Genomic DNA, 26,717 nt, shown 5'->3' on the forward strand with positions numbered 1-26,717 from the left:
TTTCACTTCCATGTTTATTTACATAGCGCAGCGTTACAACTGAATTTCTTTTCACCGTTTTATTATAAATACACCACTCATTAAAATACATCCTTCAAACCCTTTGATGCATAACCATAAAAATAATATAATAAACCATGTGAAGGCGACCGCCCGTTCATATTTGCATCCTTTTAAATGTTAGTAAATCATGCAAGTCATGGAAAAAAATATATGAAAATAAAAGTATATAGGCTGATTAGTGATGCTGCTATACAAAGATTCAACGTCAAAACATACACTGGCGTGGGGGAAAAATAGAAATACTGCAGCTGGTGGCAAAGGAACAAAACGAGTGTTCATGGCTTTCAGCAGTGGTTCTCCATCTTACAAACCACACAACAGTCAAACCTCGGTTTTCGTATGATTCGGCTTTTTTCTTGCAGTTTTCCGTCACCGTCTTGGTCATCGTATGGCCAAACATTGCGCGTAGCAAACCAGTCCGTTTGCAAACCCAAACAATGCATCCCGCCAGGTGGCGACTCAGTTTCTGTGCTACTTTAAAATTGAGTATGGTTGCAAAATAACCCACCATGAGGCCAAAGAAAGTTGTGAGTGCCTGCACTTTGATGAAGATGAGATACTGTTGAATTTGATAAAAAAAACTTGTAGCAAAGTACAAAGGTATGTCTCCCCCCCCCCAAAAATGTTCATTTATCAATTTCATTTATCACTTTTATGCATTTCGCATTGTTTTCTGCATGTACAACTATAATTAGTTTCTATAGAATGTTTTAGTTCATATTTTAGGTGTCTGAAATGGATTCATAGGATTTATATTATTTCTTGTGGGAAATATTGTTCTTGACCTTAAATTCCCAGACCCTAACCTCTCACCTCAACCCTAACTTGTTTTTGTACAATTCGGTTTTTGCCAGACCCTAAAGCCTTAACCCAATCCACAAACCCTAACCTGTAATCCTAACTCAGTTTTTGTACAATTCGGTTTTCATCAGACTCTGACTTAACCCAAAAACCAAGGTACCACTGTACTTGTCAGTCAAATCATTTAAGTATGTATTAACAACACGAGTGCTTCTTGTTTTTTGGGTGTCTGAAACAAATTAATTGGATTTATAATATTTCTTATGCAAAAATCTTTTTTCTGCATGATTTGGATTTTGTCACATCCCAAGGTAACCCCAACACCAACTGTTACCTAACCCCCCTAAACCTTAACTCAGTTTTTGTACAATTCGGTTTTGGTGAGACTCTGACCCTCGCTCCTAACCCTAACAAAAATCGAGGTACCACTGTACTTGTCAGCCAAATCATGTATGTATTTAATTCATAATTAATAACACGAGCGCTTCTTGTTTTTTGGGCGTCTGGAACAGATTCCTTTATATTTTTTCTTTACCCAAACCCCTCCTAAACGTAAACCCCCTAATACTCTAACTCGGTTTTAATATGATTCAGTTTTCGTCAGACTCTAGACCTAACCCCCCAAAGCCCTAACCTCTAACCCTAACCCTAATTCAGTTTTCGTACGGTTGCGTTTTTGAAAACCGAGGTACCACTGTACGTGTCAGTCAAATCATGTTTCATTTTAACAACACAAGCGCTTCTTGTTTCATGTTGCAACCATAAAATAATGTGACCTGATCACAAAGTACATCCTGCTTTCAGTCATGCCAGCACCGTCTTGTTAATAATATGCAGCAGCTTCCCAAGTGTTAATGTGTTTTGCTTTTTGCAGGCACTTAAAGGAATTCTAAGATTGTGAGTGAGCTCAGGGTTAATAGTGCGTCTCAGTTCAGTCACACACCAGAGTGAGTTTGGTACTTTTGCATAAACTCTAGTCCTAGTCCAGATGAATGCATGGGTCTCAAGACCTGGAGCAAAGGGTAGGGACGATATCTGTAAGGGAGAACATTGGACGTCAGGACTTGGCGGATAAAGACACAAAACATTGCAAGAACTGTGTGTGAACATACCATTCACAGGGTCCAGAGAGGCAGGGGCTGGGTTTCTTTGGTATAAAGACTCCAGAATTACGGATAGTGATAATGCTGTTATTTTGATAGGGTACTCCTTCCAGTGCATGGGAATGTGCTCGTTGCCGGTTTCCCCTTTTGATCTAAATCCAGAGTGTTGTGAAGGATATCGGGAACAGGGTGTAGTTGGAGTTGTTTAGTAACTGGCACTAAGGCGTGCAGCCCCGCAGCCAAGGAGAGCAAATATCTTTAAGCTTAGTGGGGGTTTTTTAAGTAGACATTCTTAAAGTCAGTCATCTTGCTGAGACTCCTGATTCTGCTCTGCAGAGGGGACTTTTTCTTTCAATATGTTCCTTTTTCAGTATATTCCTTTTTCAAAACAATCAAAGGGTATGTTGCTTTCGCACTAGTCGTCTATGTGACAGCAAGGAAATGTACACTTGGAACATCTGTTGTAGATATCTGTTGTAGATATAGATAACATACAAGTAAATACAAAGAGTTGTCTAAGTGGTGAAAATTAAATATTTAAAGTCTTGCAGCAACCACATGCAGAGCAGAAAACTGGTAGTCTGAGGCATCTTGGTGGCGTTATCGTCAACAGTTCCTTTCCATCAGTATCGGCGGCCATAGCCTGGCGAAGTGTATGACGTGGAGGAGTAGGTCGTAGTAAAACTGGATCCTGTGGCGTCAAAACTTCCTCTTCTGGACCCTGACCGGGAACCGGTCCTGGAGCCCGAGCGTGACCCAGTAGTGGAGCCAGAGCCACTAATGCTGTAGGGACTGTAGAGGCCTTTGCTGGACTGCGATGATGCTTCAAGGAGTCTGAGGCCGGTTCCCTCCTCGATCATGCTTCTGTCCAGCGCGTCCTTGTAGGAGATTTTAAGTTTGGTTTTCGGGCATGTGAGGTATTTTGAATGAGTGTTGACATCTCGCAACTTCTGTGCAGTACGTGCATCTAAGGTGCCCTTCTTCAAGGCTTCATCCAGTGGGACTCTGGTAGTGACATCTGGTTCTATTAAACCACCAGTGAGGTACTGGACTTCCAGGAAGCGCTGGCCTGCCTCATAGTACAACCAACCTTTCTTGAGGGCTTGGGCTGCTGACATTTTGCTTTTGGTTCGAGGATCCTCAAATCCACAACAAGCCTTCTGTGCAAGACTGATGCGGTCCACCATAATTTTATCCACAAGTCCTTTGTTCATTGCGTCTGCAATAGAGAACTTCTCTCCAGTGTTTGGGTCAATGATGCCTCCAGTGCAAGCCTGAGCTTCCAGCAGCCTTTGACCTGTTATGTTGTCCACAAGGTTTCTGTGAATGGCCTCTGTGACGGACACCTTCTCCAGTGTTTCTGTGTCCAAGATTCCAGCGACAGGGCCAGTTTCCTCGGTTGGGTCATTCCACGGGACAGCAGAAGTTTTTATGCTAGGCACCGGACTCATGGGGTAAGAGGAAGTAGAACCAAATGAGGATGATCGTGATCTGACGCCACTGGAATTTCCAGACAGCATGTCTGCAAACTCTGTGATAGACAGAGTCCCAGACCGGTACTGATCCAGAGCTGACTTCTCAATCAGGCCACTTGAGATTGCATCATCGATATCATACTGCCGACCGGACCGTCTGTCGATAATCTTGGACTTTACAACGCCATCTGATGAGGTGCTGGTAATTTCCTCCCATTCACACTCCTGCTCTGCCAGCTCTAAATAGGTCTGGTGGTCAATGAGGCCTTTCTGGTAGGCCTCATACACAGACATCTCCTTGCCCGTCTCTGGATCCACAATAACAACTCTACGCTTGCGAACAGATGACTTGGATGACGTCTTCCTCTCTCTCTTCTTTTCCTTCAGCAGCAGAAGAGCAAACCCTGTTTGTGGATCGATCATACATCTTTCCATCAGCTGGAGGTAGGTGAGGTTTTCCTCTGTGTTGGGGTCAAAGAAGCCTTTGGTATCATCGGAAGGGTCAGTGAGGATCTGATTCATTTCCTCATCAAAGAGGCCGCGTTCATACGCTGTTTCCACTGGCAAGCGATGACTCTCCTGTGGGTCAATGATTCCACCTGTAGCAATCTGAGCCTCCAGCAAGCGGATGCCATGGTCCTTCAATATCAGGTCCTTCTTCATAGCCTGGAAAAGTGAGATGATCTTGCCGGAATAAGGATCCCTGTAGCCTGTGACTGCTCTCTCAGCTGACAGCAGCTTGTCTTTAAATTCTGGGCCGACAACACCCATCTTAACTGCTTCGTTGACATTTAGTTTTAAATTTTTGATCGGGTCAATGATATACCCCGTCGCAGCTTGGGCCTCAAGGAGCTCAAAGGCAGTTCCTGGTCTGATCATGTTCTTCTTCATTGCTTGGTAGATGGACAAGCGGTCTTTGCCAGATTCTACAAACACACCAGCAATGCAGCTTGTACCCTCGAGGTATTTCTTAAGGTCTCTGCTGACCTCCTCTACAGTGATGGTGCCCTCTGTGAGTTCGTTGTACGTCTTTTGGTTGATGATCTGAGAACGAAGCAGCTCGTCCACTGTGATTTGCTTTCTAAGACCCTTGAAGAGAAGCCTTCTGTCCGCCAGTGACAGCAGCCTCAACTTGCTCTCTTTGTCAACTCGGCATCTTTTCAGCATCTGAGCGTAGGACAGGTCCTCATCTGTTGTTGGGTCAGTGTAGCCTTGCACATCACACCCGGGCTCAGATATTCTGTCCATTGTCTCTTTATTGATGTAGCCACGCTGCATGGCAACATCTGAGGGGAGGCGGAAGTAGTATTCAGGATCCATTAACCCCCCAGTGGCATTCTGGGCTTCCAAGAGCCTCAGAGCATAATCTTCGGGAATCAGATCTTTTTTCATAGCCTGGAATATAGAAATCAGTTTTCCGCTATATGGATCTTTGTAGCCAGTTACTGCTCTCTCAGCTGAGAGAAGTTTGTCGTGAAGTTCCGGCCCCACGAGCCCCTTGCGCACAGCTTCGTCCACTGTCAGAAGTTCATCTTTGACTGGATCGATAATGAATCCGGTTGCGGCTTGGGCCTCAAGGAGCGTCAGAGCAACTTCAGGCTTAATCTTTCCATTTTTCATGGCTTGATAAATGCTGATCTTGGCGGGACTGTCTGACATAATGCCGGCAATACAGCCAGTGCCAAATAGATACTGTTTCACCGATGGCATTTCCATGATCTCGCTAATAGTCATTTTTTCTTGCTTCAAGAGATTGTAAGTTTGCAAGTCAATAATTCGAGCGCTGTAAAGCTCCTCGATTGTAATTCTCCTTCTGATTATATCACATGACATGCCCTGCTCTGACTTTTCAGCCTCCCTTTGTTCGATAATTTCAATTATAATGACGAGCATTCTGTCCTTTGTGATTTTCCCCAAGCGATACTGCTCCAGGAGGCGGCGCCTCTCTTCCTCTGGAAGCATGTTTGAATTAATGATTTCCCAGATGGTCATGCTCTTCCCTTCAAAGCTCTTGTGTGGGATATCAATTTGAGCGTTCGCTAGATCTGCTTGTGCTTGCTCCTCTGTGTACTGATAGGACTTCTCAACCGGAGCGGCGGTTTCAGCCTTTGACATAAGCAAGTAGCACAGACCAGAAGTTGGCTCTTTAACACATTTCTCCAACAACTGCTTGTAAGTAACACTTTCATTGTTGTTGGGATTGGTGAAGCCTTGAACGTCACCAGAGGGTTCATCTAAAGAAGTGGCCATTTGTTTATTTAAGAAGCCACGCTGGATAGCTACGTCGGTGGGAACACGATGGCTACTTACTGGGTCAATGATGCCTCCTGTATGAAGCTGAGCCTCCAGGAGAGGAATAGCATGTTCTCTCAGGACCAGCTCTTTCTTCAGGGCTTGGAACAGAGAAATCTTATTGCCAGTATATGGATCTTTGTATCCCGTCACAGCTTTTTCGGCAGACAGAAGTTTCTCATGAAGCTCTGGGCCAACAGCTCCTGCCTTCACGGCATCATCCACAGAATATTTCATATTTTTGACAGGATCTGTTATAAAACCAGTTCCAGCTTGGGCTTCAAGGAGTGCAAGCCCAGTGTTTGGCTGCAAAATGTTATTTTTCATTGCCTGATATATGGTCAACTTTTCATTTGTTCCTTCCATTGCAACACCGTCTATGCGCTCTGTGCCTTGTAAATACTTCCTGACCTGATCATACCCACTGACTTCTTGAGGAGTCTTTGTGCCCTGTTGGAGATGGTCAAAGGTAGCCTTATCGATGATGTTGGCGTCCATCAACGAGCTGGCTTTGACGGGTTCCCTTAGACCTTCAAAACAGGCCTTGTCTTTTGTCTGTGCCTCTTTTTCCTCAACCGTTACCATTACAAGCTTTATTAACTTTTCTATAGTGACATGGCCCGTTCTGTACTGACGAATCAGCTCAATTCTTTTCTCCTCCGTAATGTAGTGAGAGTTGATGATTTCCCAGATTGTGACCTTTTTCCCCTTGAAAGGCCCATAGTCCAGATCCATCATGTTCTGGTTTAACGCCTCTTTTGTTTTGGCTTCTGTTATCTGTAGATCTTCTTTCGGCTTTGCAGCCTTCTTTGACAGAGGCAGCAATGGAAGTCCTGTTTCATTATCAGACACACATTTCCTCATTAGTTGCGCATAGGTTGCATCCTCTTGTGTGTTTGGATCATGAAAGACTTTTGTTTCATCAGCAGTCTTGCTCAAGGTCTTGTTGGTTTCCTCATCTAAATAGCCACGTTTGCAGGCAACCTCATATGGGACACGATAGCTTTTAATGGGGTCAATGACTCCTCCTGTCGAGAGTTGTGCTTCTAGCAAACGGATGCCTTGGTCTCTCTTGATCAAACCTTTGTTTATGGCTTCGAACAGACACACATTTTTCCCGGTATAAGGATCTCTGTAGCCGCTGACAGCTCGCTCGGCAGACAGGAGCCGCTCATGGAGTTCTGGGCCGACTAAGCCCGACTTAACTGCTTCATCGACTGGGACCCTCTCATTCTTGACAGGATCAATGATGAACCCAGTAGCTGCTTGAGCCTCAAGAAGATTAATGGCGGTCTCGGGTGAGAGAAGTTCTTTCTTCATGGCTTGATAGAAAGACAGTTTCTCCTTGGTTGGTTCATTAAACAGGCCAGCGATGCTTGGAGCTCCTTGTAGTGCTTTCTTTACAGGCTCCATCTCAGAGATCTCTTTGACAGTTATCTTGCCATTACTTAATTTGTTGAATACGTCTTTGCTGATAACCTTCGAGTCCAGAAGTTCACTGGCTGGGACTGGAGCCCTCAACCCATTCAGCACATTTTCGTTGCTCTTCTCCTTGTCCTCCATGACAGTGATGACAATTTTGATAATCTTCTCCACCGTGATCTTGCCTGTTTTGTACTGGCGGATCAGATCTCGTCTTTGTTCCTCTGTGAAGTACTCAGAGTTGATAACTTCCCAAATGGTTACTGTCTTCCCTTTGAATCTGCCAAAAGGCACATCAACATTTGATTTGCTGAACACTTCCTTCATCTCTGCGTCGGTGTATGTTCTCTCACTGTGGGAAGCTTTCTCTGTCAATGGCAGAATCATCAAGCCTGAGACTGCATCCTTAGTGCACCTCTCCAGTAGCTGCTTGTAGGTGAGGGGCTCCTGTGTGCTGGGGTCTGAAAACGACTGGCAGTCTGCAAGCTGTTTATTCGTGTCAGCGTCGAACTGTCCCTGCTTATAGGCTGTCTGCAGTGCCACTCTATGACCATTAATGGGGTCAATGATGCCTCCAGTTGCAAGCTGCACATCTAAGAATCTGTTGGCCTGTTCCTTCTCAATTAGTCCTTTCTTCATGGCCTCAAAAAGAGAGATTTTGTCTCCGGTGTAAGGATCTTTAAAGCCAGTCGCTGCCCTCTCTGCAGAGAGCATTTTGTCATGGAGTTCAGGGCCAATCAACTCCTCCTTAACAGCCTCGTCTACAGACAGGAGTTTATTAGTGAGTGGATCCACAAGGTAACCAGAAGCTGCTTGAGCTTCCAACAGCATTGAGGCAGTGTTGGGTGTTATCTTGTTGTCTTTCAGGGCCTGATAAACACTCATTTTCTCTTTGGATGGAGTCAAGACACCACCAACGCAGCTCTGACCTTTTAAACATGACTGAATTTTGTCCGTCTTGGCAAGGTCTTGCACAGAGACTTTACCCTTTTTCAGTTTGTCCAAGTCTTTTTTGGTCAGAATGCCAACATCATGAAGCCTGTCAGCAGGAACTTTAGCTCTTATTCCATCAAAGGTCCAAGGCGATTCTTTCTTGACGCCATCAACCTCACCAGAGCCATTGTACACTTTCTTTGTTGTTACCGCAGCTGTTACAGCGACTAACTGCTCCCCAGCATCCTTCTCAGTCTGAACCTCAATTTCTTTTGTTTTTGATGGACTTTCTTTGGACACAACCTCAAGACTGATGAGTTTCTCTCTGAGCTTTTTGTTCTCCTCTCCCAAGAGTTTTTCCTGCTCGTTCCTTTTCTTTTCAAGCACCTCCATTTCCTTCTGCTTCTTCTTCATCTCAGCCTCGGCCTCCTTTTGTTTTCGCAAAGCATCATCCATGATGGCCTGGAGCTTTTTCTTTTCGTCCTCCATCAGCTTTTGCTGACGTTCCTGCTCCTGTTTGAGCGCCTTCGCCTTGCTCACTTCATCGTCAAACAGTTTCTCCAGCTTATTTTTCTCGTCTGCAACCTCCTTTTCTCTTTTTAACAGCAGCTCCTTCTCATTGAGGAAAGTCTGCTGAAGAATGGCCTTTTGCTGCTCAATTTGCTCTTGTTGGGCAAGGGCCATCTAGTCAGAAAAAGACAAGAATCAGTATAAGAAACACATTATAAAACAATATATTGATTCATGTTTCTGTACCTCTTTGGATTTTTTCTGAAGCTCCTCTGCATCCTTTTTCAGTTTCTCCCTCTCCTTTTCCAGGTCAGCAATGGCTTGCTTGAGGTCATCAGCCTCTCTTGTGCTCTGCAGCCGCTGAGTCTCCAGCTTCTGCACGACAGTCTCTGTGGTTTTTTGTTCCGTTTCATGAAGACGAGCTTTGGCCTCATCCGCCTGCTTCCTGAACTTCTTTGCCTCCTCGTCGGCTTTTGCCTGAGCATCGCTGAGTTCTTTTACTTTCAATTTCAGCTTCTCTGCCTCGGCGGAAACCTCCTGTTTCCTCTTTCGCTCAGCCTCCAGGGACTTTTGAAAGCCTTCTGTCTCCTCGTCAAGCCGCTGCTGGATCTGCTGTTTGTCCTCCAGTAGTTTTTTGGCTGTTTCCTGTGCCTGGTCCTTCTGCCTCTGGAGCTCCTCGGCCTCAGCTTTAAGTTTTGTAGCCTCCTGGATGGCCTGCATCTTCTCCTTAAGCATTTTCTCTGCAAGTGCTCTCTGTTCAGCCAAGTCCGACTCTGCGATCTGTCTCTGCTTGGCTGCTTCCTCTGCCTCCATGCTCAGCTGGGCTGCGTCCTCCGCCAAGGTTTTCATCCTCTCAGCCTCTTCTGCAAGTAATTTCTGTGAATTATCTTTGTCTTTTTGCATGAGCCGCTTGTTCTCACTCTCAATTTTGATTTTGAGTTTAAGTAGCTCCTCCATTTGAATCCTAACTTTCGAGAGTTCGTCCTCCACCTGCGCCTTCTGCTTGACTGCATCGTTGACTTCGCCCTTCACCCGCTGTAGCTCCTCATCCAAAACGGCTTTCTGCTTGTCGGTTTCATCCAGTTGCAGTTTGACTGTTGTCAGTTCCTTCTCCACTTGAGACTTCTGCTTGAGGGCCTGCTCAGCTTCTTTCTTGTGTTTGGCCATCTCAGCATCAGCCTGTTGTTTCTGCTTCAGAGCGGCGGCCTCGGCTTCTGCACGCTTGGAGGCCTCCACCTCCGCTTCTTTCCTCAGTTTTTCTGCATCTTTCTGAGCTTTGGCCTGCTTGGCGGCTTCGTCCTCTGCGGCTTTTTTCTGTTTTTCTGCATCCTCTGCTTTCTGGCGGAGCAGGGCGGCTTCTTTCTCAGCTTTCTCTTTGGCCTTTTCAGCATCTCGAGCAAGTTTCTTTGCATTCTCAAACTGCTCCTTCAACTTCTCCTGAGAGAGAACGTCATCCTTATTCTTGCTCAGAACATCTTGAACTTTCTGTTCTGCAGCGCTGCATTTCTGAGCTGCCTCCTTTGCCAGGATCACCTGCTGCTCTGCTTCTTTCTCAGCCTTCTCTCGCTGTGTGTTTGCTTCTCCTGCTTTCTTTTTTAAGCGTGCCACCTCCTCTTGAGCGGCTTTGCATTGCCGAGCCGCGTCTTCCTCCGCCGCCGTGATCCTCTTCACCTTCTCCTCCGCTTCCTTCCTCTTCTTCTCCTCCTCTGCAGCTAGCTGTTTCAGTGTCTCGGCTTCCTTCTCAGCTTTGAGTTTGCTCTTCTGCGTCTCATCTGCAATCTCCTTTAGTTTCTTTAATTCATTCTCCAAGTCAGATTTGTCTTTTGAAGCTTTCTCAAAGTTAATCCTGATGATATGAATTTCCTCCTCAACTACTTTCCTTTGTCGGAGAGTTTCTTCAACGATTGTTTTTTGTCGCTCTAGTTCGGAGTCAGACGAGCTCTTCAGGTGCTCGATCTTCTCTGCAATGTCTTGTTTATGCTGAGCCGCCTGGTCCTCCAACAGCTTCCTTTGATATGCTTCATCTTCAGCTTTTCTTTTCAGTCGTTCATTCTCTGCCTCTTTGGCCTTCAGGGCGATCTCAGCCTCCGTCTTGAGACGAGTCGCTTCATTGATGGCGGTCATTTTCTCCTTGAGGATTTTCTCTGCTTCAGCTCGTTGTTTGGCCGCCTCCTCCTCTGCGATCTGCCTCTGCTTCTTTGCCTCCTCGGCCACAGACCTCAGCCTGGCTGCTTCCTCTGCAAGCTGCTTCATTTTCAGCGCCTCAGACTCCAGAAGCTGCTTGCTCTTCTCTGTGTTTGACAGTGTCTCCTTCTCCGCTTTGACCTTCATCTGGAGAAGTGCATCCATTTCACTCCTGACCTTCGCCAGCTCCTCTTCCAGTTTTTTCCTCTGCCCTTCAACGGCGTTCACCTCATTTTTCAGACGCTGGAGCTCATTGTCCAAGAGGCTCCTTTGTTGCTCCGCATGTTCAAAGTCAGCTTTCAGGCGAATGCATTCTTGTTCGGCTGACAGCTTCTGCTGAGCGATCTGCTCTGCAAAAGTCTTCTGTTTGTCCAGCTCCTTCTCCGCATTCTCCTTCTGTTTGAGGGCAGCTTCTTCGGCTTTTGTTCTTTTCTTGGCATCTCGCTCTGCATCTACTTTCTGCCTCTCTGCCTCTTCTTGAGCCTGGCTCTTCCTTTGGGCTTCTTCTTCGGCTTGTAGCCTTAAACGGAGAGCCTCGTTGGCCTTCTGTCTCCACGTTTCCAGCTCTTTCTCTGCTTGTTCGCGAGCTTTGCTGGCTTCTTCTTGTTGTTTCCTGAGTTTCTCTGCTTCCTCCTGCAGCTGGAGGACGGTTCCCTGCTCCTTCTTGAGGGACTCCTCCAGCTTAGTCGCCCTCTCGCTGAATGATTTGGAGGTGCTCTGCAACTGTGCGGTGGCGCTCTTCTGTGCCACCTCCTCCACCACTTTGACTTGCCTCAGTTTCTCCTCCTCTGCCTGTTTCATGCGCCTCTCTGCCTCTTCTGCCTGCATCTTAAATTTGTGCAAATCCTCCAGGGCCTTTTGCTTCTGCCTGGAGGCCTCTGTCTCTGCCTCAGATTTGCGCTTCAGCTCATCTTCTGCATTCTTCTTTTTCTGTGTCTCTTCTGCCACCTGCTTGCGAAGCCTCTCGGCCTCCTCCTGAGCAGCTTTTCTGAGCTTCTCAGCCTCGCCGGCTCTGTCTCGGAGCTGCTGTAGCTCGCCATCAGCAGTGCTCTTCTGCTTGATTGTCGTCTCTAACTGGAGGCGGATTATGCGGATCTCCTCCTCGATCCTGGTTCGGCTGATTAAAGCCTCCTCAAGCTGCTGGTTCTTTGACTTGATCTCTTGCTCCGACAGACTCTTAAGTTGGTGCAGCTCCTGTTGGATGTTCTGCTTCTGCTTCTCGGCATCCACGGCAACATCTTGTCTCTTGCTGGCCTCCTCCTTCATCTTCAGCTTCAGAGTCTGGGCTTCCTGTTCGGCCTTGGCCACAGACTGAGCATGGGCCTCAGCCAGCTGCCTTTGTTTGTCTAACTCGGCCTGGATCTCTGCCATCCTCCTCCTTTCCTCTTCTTTCAGCTTCTCGGACGCTTTCTGCATTTGTAGAAGCAAACAGCAAGTGAAGAATGTTTTTAGAAGAGGGGAGTACATTTTCAGTTCTGCAGATACGCAAACATCAGCGTCACAAATAGTTTTTCTTCATTTAAATTATGGGACAATCGACGACTCCACAACATAAACACAAACGCAATTTGCTTTCATGCATTTCAAGTTTCAATGGTGTAATCATTAACATGTGAATGTTGTCTCCATCTAAGGAAGACTTTTTCTTCTTTTAATGTCTGATTGGACAAATGAAGAGTGCTGCATTCAATGGAGAGATGACTAACAGCTCAAAGGAAGGTTCAGCATTCCAATTTTCTGAAATATTTGCATCCTTATCATAAATTACAAAGTGAAGAACCACTCCAGTTATTTAAGGTCGGATTGAGTGAGCAATTAAATCCCAAACCTTCCCTTCGGTGCTGGATGGTGTGAATGATGCGAACTGAGAAGACATTTTTAAATACCTGTGTCTTTGTGGGACACTCGCTGTCTTAAGCGTGTGATTCTTAATCATCGTGACAAAGCACTGGCAAGCGATTCAAAAGGATCAAACGCAATAAAATGTTAGAAGTGAAAGCAGTCTGGAAAAAATAATTCAAATGAGCAGGCAAGGAGAGCAAACAAGTGCCAGTGAATGACGAATGGAAATAAAAGAGAAAAAGTCCAAATGAAATCAGCTGGAAGAGCAGTTTAGCGTGCATGTGCAGGCTGACATGTTTTGACTGTTTTCGCTTTGGAGGGAAATGAGCAGCAAGAGTTGTCATGGCGACGAGCTGCAACGCTACAAAGATGCTGTACTGCAGATTGTGCTGTCGGCACGCCAGGATTGTAAATCCCAGGATTTTAACATTCATTTCCTTGTCATTTATTTGAGATTAGGTTTGTGGTGGAACACAAGTCAGTCTTTTTTTAGAGCATCGTCACCATTTTGTGTGTTTCTACAAAAAAAAAGGGTATCTCCACATTCCTTAATTTTCATTCCTTTGATGGAAAATGTCACTATTCCGTCAAATTCACCCATCTGCTCTAAAGGGGAAGTTGGTAAATTACATTTCCTCAGGAGCAAAGTATGTTTTCGTAATTCCTTTGATGGAAAGTGTCACAATTTGATCAAATTTACAATAATGATCAGGAATGACGAAAATGTATTTTACCGTGCTCTATGGGCGAAGTCGGTAAATTACATTTTTGTCATTGTTTTGATGAAAGAATTTATCCCAGGTCAGATTTACCCCAGGCCCAGTGGTTGGGGCCCTCTTCTCTCGAAGTGGAGTTTGGTAAATTACATATTCGGCATTCCTTAGATGAAAAATGACACAATTTCCTCATATTTACCAATCTGCTCTAGAAGGGAAGTTGGTCAATTACATCTTACTCAGGGGTAAATACATTTTCGTCATTCTTGATCATAATTGTAAATTTGATAAAATTGTGTCATTTTCCATCTAAGGAATGAATATAATTTACCAACTTTCGTCATTCCCTTGATGAACAATCTCAAAATGTTGTAAAATTTACCAATTTGCTCTAGAGGGGAAATTGCTCAATTATATTTTCATCAATCAAATTTACAATTATGATAAAGAATGGCAAAAATGTCATTTACCCCTGAGGAAAATGTCATTGACCAACTTTCCTTCCAGAGCAGATTAATACATATGGAAAAAATTGTGACATTTTTCATCAAAGAAATGACAAAAATTATCTTGAGGGGAAGTCGTTCAATTACATTTTCGTCATTCATTTCATGAAAAAATTCCTTTGTCAAAATTAAATATGTGAAGAGATACATGCTTTTGTACCAACACACCGAATGTCACCATGCTCCAAAAAAGACAGTGACCTGTGTTCCACACACAAAAATAATCTCAGAGAACTGACAGCAAAACCAATCTTAAATTCTCGAGATATAACAACGGCATGCTGACAGCACAATCTGCTGTCTGCAATCTACAGCGTCTTTGTAGAGTTGCAACACATCACCATAACACTTGCCGTCCATTTCCCTTGACACCTTAATCAAGTTTTCATGCCCTGTGATACATTGTGGTTGTTACAGCAACTGAGTTGAGCTACCTCGTCGTTCTCCAGGCGATGCCGTGCATCTGTGATAAACTTAATGTACTGGCTGACGAGCGTCATCAGCTCACTGTAGCGAGTCCTCAGAGTGACATACTGCAAGAGACACAGGGACAGCATTTAACTAATGGTGCCATCATGTACATTTTGTTTCCGTTTCTTCCTGCTGTTCGGGAGAACCTGCCTCTTGGATGATGTCATCAGATGCACACTCCATTTTGGGTTTCTTGAATGGTGAGGCCACCGGGTCCTGCAGAGCTTTGTAGGTCAGAATCTGGAGCTCATAATCCTAAAAGTTGTGGTGACACACATGAGCTTTGCCAGATGACTTCCAGGGTATTGAAAAACAGACAACGAACGTCTACACACAAACCTTGACGGAGTCAATATAATCCTTGGCGTTTTTCTGGCACTTGTCCATCTTGTCCTTGTTCTTCTCAATTTCATCCAGGAGTTTCTGTGTTTGGAGGAAGTCAAACATTGCATAATTAAAGTGCTAAAAATGAATTGAATGCCATGAGGGAATATTGAAATATATTAACTAGCAAGATGCATTCAATGTCTCAGGAATGTCTCATTGAATACATCGCAACTGGACTGATCAGGTTGTCTTACAAGATGTTTCCCCTCTTATGGGACAGTTGTCCTCTGTAGTCTTTGAACATGAACCGATGAAGCCTGCTCAGATGAGAGGCAGAATGTCTCATAAGACTAGATAAGACAGCTGACCGGAGCAGTCCTATCTTTTCTTCTAGCATAAACCCATTAATCCTGCTTGGTTTTGAGGCAAAGCGTCTTCAAAGACTAGACAGGACAGCTGAACAGAGCTACTGATGAAGCCTGCTCGGATTAGGGGCAAAACGTCTCGGAGGTGTCCTACCTAGTCTTTGAGCATGAACGAATTAAGCCTGCCCAGGCGCAACAGCTTCGCGGATGACAGGCAAAATACCTTCTCAGATTAGATAGGACAGCTGACTAGATAGATCAGATGACTAGAGCTGTCCTATCTAGTCTTTGAGCATGAACTGATGAAGCGACTAGATAGATCAGATGACTAGAGCTGTCCTATCTAGCCTTTGAGCATGAACTGATGAAGCATCTTCTAAAGCTTGGATGGGAGGCAAAATGTCTAGAGTGTCCTACCTAGTTTTTGAGCATCAACTAATGAAGACTAGTTCGGATGAAAGGCGAGAGCATAAACCGATGAATCTTGCTGGGTTGTGAGGCAAAGTGTCTTCTAAGGCTAGATGGGACAGCACTGACTAGATGGCAGGTTTGGTCTTTTAGGACTGGATAGGACAGCGCCTATCTAAATAGTCCAATAAGTGCAGCAAATACCTTCTCCTCTGCCAGCTGCTCCTTCAGCACCGCCCCGTCCCCAATTGGCGCTGCCTGGATGCCTTCCTGACGCCGCCGGGCCTCAGCAAGCCAGCGTATGAGCCACTCGTAGCTGTCGCGGTACGACCTCATGTGGCGGCGGAGCAGCTCCAGCTCCTGCTGCCTGAGTGCCAGCTGGGCCAGCACGGCCTGCCAGCGCTCCTGCAGGCCGCCCACCAGGTGGCGGTAATGCTCTAGCTCGGCGTCTCGCTCGCTGTGGATTAGCGTCATCTTGTCATGGATGCCTGCCGCCCTCTTGAGCTCGTCCTGCAGGCGGTCGAACACCATCTGGTCCGCTTGAGATTCAGTCTGCATTTTCTGTCAAAACAAAAGCGGTCCTTCATCAGAACCAAGGAGCTCTAATACAAACACAGTAAACACAGTGAATGATCTTGATACCTTTATCTGGCCCGTTTGGCTCTCCACCTCCTTCTCCTCAGCCGGCACTTTATGGACATCCAGCAGACGAGACTCGTAGCTCTTCAGCGTCTCCTCTGCATCTTTGGTGTTTCTGATCACCACGTCGATGGCCTTCAGCCTGAGAAGAAGAAGAAGAGATCGACACTTAGCACTGACACACATCCCAACAGGACACGGACGCAGAGAGAGCCACACTTGTCCAGATAGATGGACGACAAGCCGTAGACGTGGTCCATCTTCTTCTGCGTGCCATCCAGCTCGGAGCGTAGCAAGGGGGCGGAGCTTGAAGGCTGAGGGGAGGCCAAAACCTCCTCAGTCTTCTCGATGATGGAATTCAGTTCTTTCTTCAAACCTTCCAGGTCAGACTGGACTTTCTGCCACAGGGAACAGGACAGTGACACGAGATGTGTGTGAAAATACATTTGAACGCAGAATGTATGAGTTTTATGGCAAAGCGTGGCGTTTTCTTTGCAAAAATGCTGTTTTCACGGTTAATTGTAGCACTTTTATGGCAAAGTGTGGTGTTTTTATTTCAAAAATTGTGTCTTCATGGCATGGTAGACTGTATTTGTGGCAGAATATGGCATTTTAGAGCATAATGTAGTCGTTTTATAGCAAAGTAGAGCATTTCCATCGCACAATTAGTGTTTTCATGGCATAATAGACTTGTGGTTTTGTGAGAAAATATGGCGTTTTATAGAAAATGTAGCAATTTTATGGCATATTGCGTATCGTTTTCATTGCCAAATATGTGTTTTCATGGCATAATAGACTATATTCGTGTCAAAATATGGCATTTGAATGCAGATTACATGGGTTTCGTGGCAAAGTGTGGTGTTTTCATTCCAAACAATGTTTTCATGATTAAATGCAGTATTTTTGTGACAAAATGTAGTCTTTTAGGGGTACATTATAGCACTTTTATGGCAAAATGTGTTTTCATTGCAAAAGTTGTGTTTCCATGGCATAACAGACTATATTTGTGTGCAAAATATGTCATTTTATTGCAAAGTACAGCCAAACCTGTCTTAGCGGCCAACTGTATAGAACGGCCACCTGCCTATAGTGGTCACTGAAAAATCCCCCGCAGAAAATATACGTGTTATAGACCCTGTGTATAGCGGTCACCTGTCTAACGTGGCCAGCAGCCACCCATTTTGTATCCCTTGGTCAATATCTGATTGCATGTAGCGGCCAAAAAGAAGCTTCATGCACGAAAAAGTTTCGTTTTTTTAAGCAACAAAGCCATCGTGTGTAGACTTTAATTACTGAGTCCTCGTTCGACATAAAAAAGCCGTCTTCTTACTTTGCAATGCCGCCCTGAAAACATTCAATGACGGCCAAAACGGTAATCCTCCCACTTTGCAATGCCGTGAATAGATTCTAAAATAGCCAAAACACCTGAATAAAACATCTAAAATATCACTTAATTGCCGACTAATTAGAGATTAGAAGCCCATTCAATAATAAAGGAGTGATGGTATTGTTAGTTTACGACCATCTTCGCGCCTCCTCCGCACTCAATTGTTCACGCACACACCCATTCATGACTGCTTCACGCGTATCCTGTACATTTATCCTCGGGCTCGTTCACTAAAATTTTTATTTCTTGCTTTTAAAATCGTGTTTTAAAAAAAATCAAAGATGGAAATTTGTGACGTTCTGCAGGACAGGAGCAGGCGTCCCCTGTCCTGCGCTCTTATTTGGCAGGCTGTGCCTTCTCCGGGGAGGAAGAGGCAGCCGCTTCATGCCTGGTGGCCACGCAGCTGCGGTCAAATTACATTTGTGGCGGATAAAAGGCCAGCGCCATCGAATGTGCGGCGCTGGCTCATTGTTGTTATTGATATTACTAGTTTCCTCACCGGAGCTGTTACCTAGATTTACTGACCTGTTTATGTGTCAACAGAGCGTTTTCCCCTACGTCTCTTGGTTTTGCTCCAGTCTTTTTGTGAATACATGTTAATATGTGTGCGCACAAATTCAAAATGGCCGCCAACCTGTCTATAGCGGCCACTTTTGCCATTTCCCTTCAGTGGCCGCTATAGACAGGTTTGACTGAAAATATACATTTCTATTCTCATAAAATCACAAGTTATTTTCTTGAGAATATACCATTTGATCCTTGTAAAATGGCTTCCATCCCTCCATCCATTTTCTATGCACCTTATCCTCATTAGGGCCGTGGGGGCAGGCTGTTCGTTTTATAGCAAAGTGTTTTGTTTACTTTGCTATGGTGTGTTGTTGATGGGAAGACGGCGTTTATTTGTGGCGAAACGTCACCAAAGTGTGGTGTTTTTATTACAAAATGTGTGTTTTCATGGCATAATGCACTATAGCTGTATCAAAATATGGCATTTGAATGCAGATTGTATGAGTTTTGTGGCCAGGTGTGTCATTTTTATTGCAAACATCATGTTTTCATGGTTAAATGTAATATTGTTGGCAAAATGTAGTCTTAATAGTAGATTATAGCACTTTTATGGCAAAGTGTGGCATTTTTTTTGAAAAACCTGTTTTCATGTCATAACAGACTTTGTCGCAAAATCTGTAATTTTAATGCAAAATGTATTCATTTTATGGCAAAGTGTGATGTTTTCATTGCAAAATTTACACTGTCATGCAAAAATGTAGTACTTTTTCTCATCTCACCATCTGCTCGGCGGTCTTTAGGGCGCAGGCTTTGAGTGGCTCCTTGTCGGCGAGCTGGCGAAGACGAGTCACTGTTCGATTCTCGCAGGCCTCCAGCCTCAGGCGCAGGTCCTTGAGCTTGTTCAGGTAAATCCTGCACACGGACTCGTCTTGTTCTCCTGGATCGAGAAGAAAAAAAGCTCTTAAGATTTTAAAACTTAACATTTGCTTCCTGCGATGAATGTCAAACCCAATTTCACTCTGGATTGTAAAAAGCCTGAGCCGGATTGAACATGCCCGTCATTCAGGTTAAGTCATGTGAAAGATTCAAGGGCATCAGAGTGGATCAGCGCACAGGAAATAAGACACCATGCTTGATTAGATCATCCTTGGCGGATGTTCATTCACTGGTGAACATGACATCGGTGCACATGGGCCACAAAGCCGTGATGAGTGCAGTTAGGAAGACAAATCAGTGAGGATGATGATGGTGAAGCGGTTAATGAACGCAGGAATACAACATGGCCGGAAGACAGTCTTGCTGGCAATCACAAGCTACACACAACATTCAAACACACTGGCACACGGACACAATGGAACACATGAGAAGACACACTGGGACACACCAGCACACAAGGGGACACACCAAGACAGACTTGGACACAATGGAACACATAAGAAGACACACTGGGGGACAACAGGACATATTATGACACGCTAGCACACAAGGGAACACACCTAAGACATGCATGGAGACAATGGGACACATGAGAAGACACACTGGGACACAACAGGTCATACTGGGGCACACAAGCATACAAGTGGACACATGAAGACATACATGGAAACACTGGGACACATGAAAAGACAACAGACATATTGGGACAGACTAGCACACGAGGGGACACTAATACCGACAAGAGACACTGCGACACAATGGAGCACATGAGACGACACACTGGGAGATGACAGGATATATTGGGAGACACTAGCACACATGGGGACACACTAAGATATGCATGGAGACACTGGGGCACATGAGAAGACACACTGGGAGACGACATGACATATTGGGACACACTCGCACACAACGGTACATACTAAGACATAAAGGAAGACACTAGGACACATGACAAGACACACTTGGAGACAACAGGACATAGTTGGACTCACTAAGACAGGGACACACAAGGATGAGACATACTATGACAGAGTGGGACATACTGGGTCACACAGGGACCAGTTGGGACACAAAAGATCACACTAGGACACACACGATTGGCACTGGGTGAAATTAGGACCCACTGGCTCACACGGGGACATACTGATGAGGACATACCTGTCTTTGGCGGCACATAGCCTGTAATGTGAAGCCAACAGTCAACTGATTGAGCAGGCATGAAGCGTGTGTCTGATGGACTGACTTGAGGATATCATGGACGGTTTCAAAGGGAGACAAAAGTCTGCTAAAGACTTGTAAGGACACCTAGAGACGCACCTTGCTCCGCCGTGCTGACCAGCGTGTTGTAGTGCTGGTTGGCCTTGTTGTAGCTGGACTCCACCTGCATGCGGTCCTCTGCTCCGAACATCTGGGAATCCTGGCTGTCCCTCAGGAAGTCCTGGTAGTGCTGCTCCAGGTTCCTCAGGGCCAGCCGGTACTCCTCCACCGTCAATGTCTTGAACTGCAACACAATGAGGATGAATTTGTCCTGCTACGAAATAAGAGGACGGTCTCTGGTGTTACCATGGAGATGTTCCAGGTGTTGATGATGTGGATGTCTCGCATGAGGTACTGCCAGGACAGGAGGCTCCTCAGGTCCACAAACAAGGTCTGCCACAAGTTCTGCAGCTTCTGCAGGTTCCCTTCAAGCCTGAGGAAGGTGAAGAGGAGGATGGTTAGTGGTGTTTTTGCTTTTAAAGTTGTCTCTTTTGGAAGGGGTGGTCCTCACCCCGCGACACTGTTCACAGCGTCCTTGTTTGTGGGCGGGACCAGGAAGCAGATGGACGGCACGGACGCCTCACTGCCCTCGCGGTTGAGAACCTTCCACTTGTACGGCTGAGAGTTGTTGAGCAGGGCGCACTCGTCTCCTCTGTGGACGGTGATCTAGAGGATGCGTGGATGATGCTTCAGCGCCATCTATTGGCAAACTGCGGCTTCAAACGCTCTGTCCTACCTCCATTTGCTTGAAGTCACACGCCGCCTGGATGGGCAGCTTGTTCTTGATGGGGGTGGCGGGGTTGCGCGGCTTCAGCTGCACCACGGTCTTGGCGCGGCGCTTCAGGCCTTCCAGGTGAGTTTTGAACTCGCTCAGCAGCTCCTTCTCATCCTGGAAGCGACACCCGTCACGCATCAAGAGAACATCTCAAAACAGACAGACAAAAACAACCAATGAATGAACCCACGGCGGCGTCCTGCAGGAGGTCCTCCAGCCGTGTGACGGTGGTGGATCGCTCGCATGTATACTTCCTCTTCATGGTGTCCTGCATCTTCTTCAGCTTGTCCTCTGCCTCTTTTACGTCAGCAAAAAACTGCACAAGGAGGAGAGACGGCATTTAGAAGAGTTGCTACGCACAAAAAGTTGTATGCTTATGCAAATTTATTTTATACAAAAATTCTATGTGGAAAAGGATGCTTTCATGGGTCAGAAATCGCAGGTGTTTATAATAAGAAGAGTGTGTGCTGCTTGCTGTTATTCGTCTGATTTTTTAGATTAGAGTTTTGTTTTTTAATAAATTCATAATTTGTGAAGTCGGAGGAAGATGAAAAAAAGGGCAACATAACTCCGGCAGAAAGTTGGAGCTCCTACCTTCTAACGCAGGGTTGTCCCACGTGCGGCAGCAGCTTTTTTTTTTTTATTGGTCCGTGGCACATTTAAAAAATATAACTTAACAAAACATAACTTAACAAGAAAACAAAAAATAAAAACAAACAGCAAAACTGGAAAAATTTGACAAGAATAAAGTAAAAATTTTAAGAGTAAAAGGCTGCAATTTAATGAGAAAAAGATTAAATTTTAACGTTGGAATAAAATTGTAGTATGTGGAAAAATAATGTCATTTTTGGAGCATAAAGTTGAAATAATAAAGAAAAAGACCAAAGTTGTAATATTATGAGAAACAACAAATAAAGGGTTAGGGTTAGGTCATTTTTGGAAAATTAGGCAGCAGAAAAAGTTATAACGTTATGAGAATAAAATCAAAATATTATGGGAATAAAGTCATAATTAATTGATGAAAATTTACAACAACAAAATGTAAATAATTGGGAAAAAAGCTGTAATTTTACAAGAATAACATTGGAATGTTATGAGGAAAAATATCATCATTCTAGTATCATAAAGTTGAAATATTAAAGGAAAAAAATTTTACTTTCAAAAGTCGTAATATAAACAAAACAAAATTAAGTTGTAATTTTTGGAAAATTAGGTGGGGGAAAAGTTAAAATATGATGGGAATAAAGTCGTATTTAAAAAAAAAAAATTGACAAGAAAGTTGAAATAGTTGGAAAATTTTAAGTAAAAGCAGAAATGGAAAAAACAATTAGAATAAGGTCAAAATAGTAGAAAAAAGTAATAATTTTACGAGAATAAACTCATAATACGAGAACTAATAATGTCATTTCAGGAGCATAGAGTCGAGAAATTAAAGACAAAATACTTATTTTGCTATTTTTGTACTATTTTTTAAAAGTCATAATATTATGAGAAAGAAACAAAACAAAATAACGCTACATTACAGATTTAAAAAGTAAAGCACATTTACAATGATTTCATCAAGAAAGTTGAAAGATTTTGAAAATGTAAAAAAACAGCAAAAATGGGGCAAAACAGCCAAGTGTGAAGTTCATATTAATATTACACTTTTTCACCAACATGACAAAGCTGAGATGCAATCTTTTCTTAAAATACATATGACTTGTTAGCATATCTGCATGTGTTGCTTTACAAAATAGTGGCAAAGTTGCATCCTTTCATTTTTCACTATGTGGCCCTCGCTGGAAGAAGTTTGGACATCCCTGGTGTATCACATCTATGCTAGCATGGCCAAGAACAACGCACCTGGAAGTAGGCTGTGTTCTCCTTCAGGTGGCTTTCGATGCAGCAGCACAGCTGGAGCATCCAGCTCCACTGTGTCTGCAGAGCGGCGGTGAAGGCCTGCAGAAGGAAGCCAACATCACGTTATGTTTGCAAGGAGAGGGGTCGGGGCGGGGCTTGAGGGGAAGGTCCTACCTCTATGGTCTTCCTGGCGGGGTGTCCGTCTCTCAGCAGTTTGTCTCCTGTCACCTGGACTGCGTTCATCTTCTTCTCCCGCAGCTCCAGCTCCCTCATCAAACCCTGTGGACGTGACACGAAACATCGCAGTCACCCGACTGATGGGTAAAAGTGTAACCTGCCCCACCACCTCAAGCGTGCGTCACCCGGGTTACCGAGTAGTTGTCCTTCTTGGCCGCCACGTTGGTGTTACGCTCGCTCCAGTCGTAGTTGACCTCTTCTTCTTCCTTCTCGTTGAGCCACATCAGCTCCTTGGTGGCGGAGGTGACAAAGGCGTGGAGTTGGTCCAGGTGGCGAAGGCGGGCTTTGGAGGCGTTCTGAAAGCAGAAGATGGCGTGCGTACAACACTGGATTGTCTTTGGAGTATCTAATGAAGTGTCTAGCACAGGTAACGTGTTGGTAAGTCTCACCAGAAGCTTCCCGTACTGAAGATCTAGTTTGCTCAGGTAGTCACGGTAGGCGGCCTTACTTGCGGGTGAGACCTGACTCTGCAGCAGAGAGGTCATAGTTTAAGGCCAAAGCCTACATAAGGAAAGCTAACGCTGCTAACAGTTGTCACCTCATCCGCCTTGGCCCTTTCAATCTTGGAGCGGAACTCCTCCACGGACAGGTGCAGCCCCCGGTGGCTGCCCAGCTGCGATTCCACAGTGGGCAGGTCGGAGCCCCACTCTCCCTGGTCCACCCGCCGCTGGTTCTCTTCCACCCAGCCCAGCAGGTCTTGCACGTAGCGCAGCGTGACCTCGTCCAGCTCGGGCCGCAGCCTGACGGGGGCCTGCTGCAGGACCTGAACCTGGTGGATCTGGGTCATGGGGATCTGCGCCGTGGTCACGCCCGACTTGAGACGCAGGTTGTACTCGCTGCGGAGGTTCACCAGCCGCTCATGGAGACGATACACTCTGGAGGCAGAAACCGTTTATTAGGCACACGATCTATTGAGAAGTGGTGTAAGATTCATAACTCATAATTAATACAATTAATAATTAGGTTAACACATTTATTAACAAAAGCAAACAATCCCAACTTCAACCCAATCCCAGGTTTACAACCACTGAGAAGACACAAAATCAAATAAAAATAAAAATAAATACAAATAAAAATATCAGCAACAAATACAATATTTATAATATTTTTTTAAAAGCATTAAACATAAAATAACAAACTATTAAAATAAATGTAATGTTCGAATTAATCTTAATTAAATAATACATTTTTGTATCGTTCTCTGGTAAGTGTTAAGTGCAGGCCTCAGCTCATTTAATACAAAAAGTAATCAGTTATGATTATGGGGGGGCTCAAGACACCCTGAAAGAGACATAGTAGTTGTTTTTTGTTGTTGTTTTTTTACATAAAAGCTGTAGTATTTTATTTAAAATGATCAGTGTTCCGTGTATAAATATAATTTAAATTAAATTAATTTCATGGCATATATTATTTATTTTATTTTAAATATTTATCAAGGCCAGTAGCACTTTGGAAGGTGTCAGCTAGTACCTGCGGTACATCTGTTCGGCCTGCAGGTGGCGCCCGTCCTTCAGCATCTGAACGTCGTTGAAGAGGAAGCGAATCATCCCCTCTGCTTTCTCCAGGTCCGCCTCCACCTCGGCCGTGTGCTGGGCGGGTTTGCCCGAGTTCAACATCCGCACGTCCTGCAACACCGCCAATGGACCAGTGATGTCACTTCCTGTTTTGATTTGATTTGACGCCGTCGACAAGCGTGGAGCCTCACCGTTTGCAGCAGCGTCTCCACCTGGTTGAGCTGCTCCTCGCACACACCCGACTCCATCTGGACCTTGCTGACGATCCTTTGAAGTCGCTCCAGCCTGCGGTGGGAAGAGAGTCAGGTGTCAAAGATCATAAATCAAACCAGCCTGAGTGAAGAGTCAAGACACTCACGCCGTCCTCTGGCGCAATTTAAGCTTAAAGTCGTATCCCTGATGCATGAACGCCATGACGGGCTCCGTGCAAGTTGCAGTGCAGAACTACAATAACAGAGCGTCCAACCCTGCTTGTCTTGTGATTCTATGTGCAAACATCATCATGTTGCTGTTGGATGACTGCTGTGGCGCCGATGGCAACCGTGTCATGAGTTTCCCCTTTCCAACCGCCTCAGCTTCGTTTTCGGTGCCAACATTGAGATGAGTCATGCCGGTGGTCACACTGTACCAATCTCATGACTCTTATCTACTGTATGTCATCTTTGTTTTTTTAATAATGTGGAGCTGGGGGGTGGACTTGCCTCTCAAACTCCATCCTCAGGAGTCGCTCCCGCTCCAGGATGGCCACGTGCAGGCGACCCCATTCCTTCTCCACGTCCAACGGATGGCATCCTGGCGGCACCTTGACGTGGCCTGCCTGGACTGCGCCCTGCCAGACACACACACACACACACACACACACACACACTTATTTGTGGCAGCCCGCTATGAATAAATTTGGCGCCACCAGTTCACCCTCACATTATAATGGGACTATGTGTGAATGTAGCTTGTCATTACAACCCAGTACAGTAGATGGCATCGTAACGCTGCTTCTTCACACACTTGGTCTGCCAGAGCATAAGAAGATGAAGTTTTACAAGACTTACAAGACAAAAGTTTAAATAGTTAGAAAATTGAAAAACACAGCAGAAATGGGGAATTTTTTTTTTTTACAAGAATAAAGTTAATATATCCAGAGACAGAAGTCATATTCGATGTAGCATTATTACGAAAATAAACGAAATTATTTCAGTAGCATAGCGTTGAAATATAAAAATATATACCGTATATTATTTTTTAGTACTAATATTATGATAAACAAAACAACAAATAAAGGGTTTGGGTTGGGTAATTTTTTACAAATTAAGTTGCAAAAAAAGTCATAATTACAAGAAGAAATTTGACAAAAAGAAAGATGAAATATTTGGAACATTCTAAAAAAAAGTCTAGTAGAAATGAAAAAATCCGGTGTAATTGAAAAGAATTGTCAATTTTTGTTTCTAAAAAAGCCACAAATCGAGCAGCTTTTTCTGGCCTTAATTGACACTGATATGAAAGCACGTTATCGCTCTTCTCAACGAGCAGCAGGTCCTGCTATGGGCCCGTGTGTCATCATTTTTTGCTCAATTATTTGCTCCCATAAAAATGCCATGCACATGCGTCATTGGTAATTATGCAAATGACGATGTCATCGATGCTAACCCTCCCCCCCACTCACCTCGAAGGACTTGAAGATGTGTTTGGATCGGTTCTTGTCCGCCTCTTTGGCGGGGAGCTCCGTCTCCTTAAACTTCAGGAACTGACGCCAGAGAACCTGTAGAAGGACGCCAGGACACAAGTCACGTGCGTTTGCAGGACGAAGATGCAAGCGACAGCGGCGGCCGCCGGGTACCTCGATCTCCTCGTAGCTGGTGGGGAACTTGCGCTCCTCAAAGACGAGGACGTGGTGTCGGATCCACTGCAGGAGCATCGTGACCAGCTCGTAGTACTCCTGCCAGCGCAGCTCCAGCTCCTACACAACGGCACGTGGTGCAAACATCGTTTTTTTACCTTCCAGTCTAAACCCCCGCCCCTTTAGGCACCCCACCACTGTGCTGGACACGTAAGACAAATGGAGGACTTACGTTGGCTTTGACGCCATCCTGAGCGTCCGGCACCCGCGGCATGACGTCGTACAGCGACGAGACGTACGTGATGATGGATTTCTCGTCAGGATGTGGCACGTCCACATCTGGAAGCAAAGACGACGTCATTGTTCGA

At 45.0% G+C, this 26,717-nt stretch overlaps 1 protein-coding gene across 24 annotated transcripts in view; it reads right to left on the reverse strand.

The window, feature by feature from the left end:
• pleca (plectin a) overlaps nt 1-26,717 on the reverse strand; it is a 93,969-nt gene continuing 67,252 nt past the window's right edge. For 18 of the 24 annotated variants that reach the window (XM_054763700.1, XM_054763696.1, XM_054763699.1 and 15 more), the window contains 27 exons: nt 26,582-26,688; nt 26,350-26,469; nt 26,176-26,271; nt 25,217-25,344; nt 24,707-24,800; nt 24,472-24,626; nt 23,540-23,876; nt 23,391-23,468; nt 23,136-23,297; nt 22,939-23,043; nt 22,768-22,863; nt 21,113-21,238; nt 20,884-21,036; nt 20,659-20,813; nt 20,454-20,580; nt 20,208-20,391; nt 20,049-20,069; nt 18,731-18,888; nt 16,277-16,455; nt 16,061-16,199; nt 15,623-15,979; nt 14,658-14,741; nt 14,469-14,573; nt 14,282-14,380; nt 8,846-12,193; nt 1,977-8,773; nt 1-1,899 (listed from right to left, as the gene is read on the reverse strand). In XM_054763700.1, the coding sequence (XP_054619675.1) occupies nt 2,591-8,773; nt 8,846-12,193; nt 14,282-14,380; nt 14,469-14,573; nt 14,658-14,741; nt 15,623-15,979; nt 16,061-16,199; nt 16,277-16,455; nt 18,731-18,888; nt 20,049-20,069; nt 20,208-20,391; nt 20,454-20,580; nt 20,659-20,813; nt 20,884-21,036; nt 21,113-21,238; nt 22,768-22,863; nt 22,939-23,043; nt 23,136-23,297; nt 23,391-23,468; nt 23,540-23,876; nt 24,472-24,626; nt 24,707-24,800; nt 25,217-25,344; nt 26,176-26,271; nt 26,350-26,469; nt 26,582-26,688 (12,896 nt within the window). In that variant the 3' untranslated portion in view covers nt 1-1,899; nt 1,977-2,590. Of the gene's footprint in view, nt 1,900-1,976; nt 8,774-8,845; nt 12,194-14,281; nt 14,381-14,468; nt 14,574-14,657; nt 14,742-15,622; nt 15,980-16,060; nt 16,200-16,276; nt 16,456-18,730; nt 18,889-20,048; nt 20,070-20,207; nt 20,392-20,453; nt 20,581-20,658; nt 20,814-20,883; nt 21,037-21,112; nt 21,239-22,767; nt 22,864-22,938; nt 23,044-23,135; nt 23,298-23,390; nt 23,469-23,539; nt 23,877-24,471; nt 24,627-24,706; nt 24,801-25,216; nt 25,451-26,175; nt 26,272-26,349; nt 26,470-26,581; nt 26,689-26,717 lie in introns of those variants that run through there. The other 6 variants (XM_054763702.1, XM_054763701.1, XM_054763697.1 and 3 more) reach the window with 2 other exon arrangements.

Source organism: Dunckerocampus dactyliophorus, chromosome 20 (assembly GCF_027744805.1).
Source record: "Dunckerocampus dactyliophorus isolate RoL2022-P2 chromosome 20, RoL_Ddac_1.1, whole genome shotgun sequence".
In the NCBI taxonomy this organism is placed as follows: domain Eukaryota; kingdom Metazoa; phylum Chordata; class Actinopteri; order Syngnathiformes; family Syngnathidae; genus Dunckerocampus; species Dunckerocampus dactyliophorus.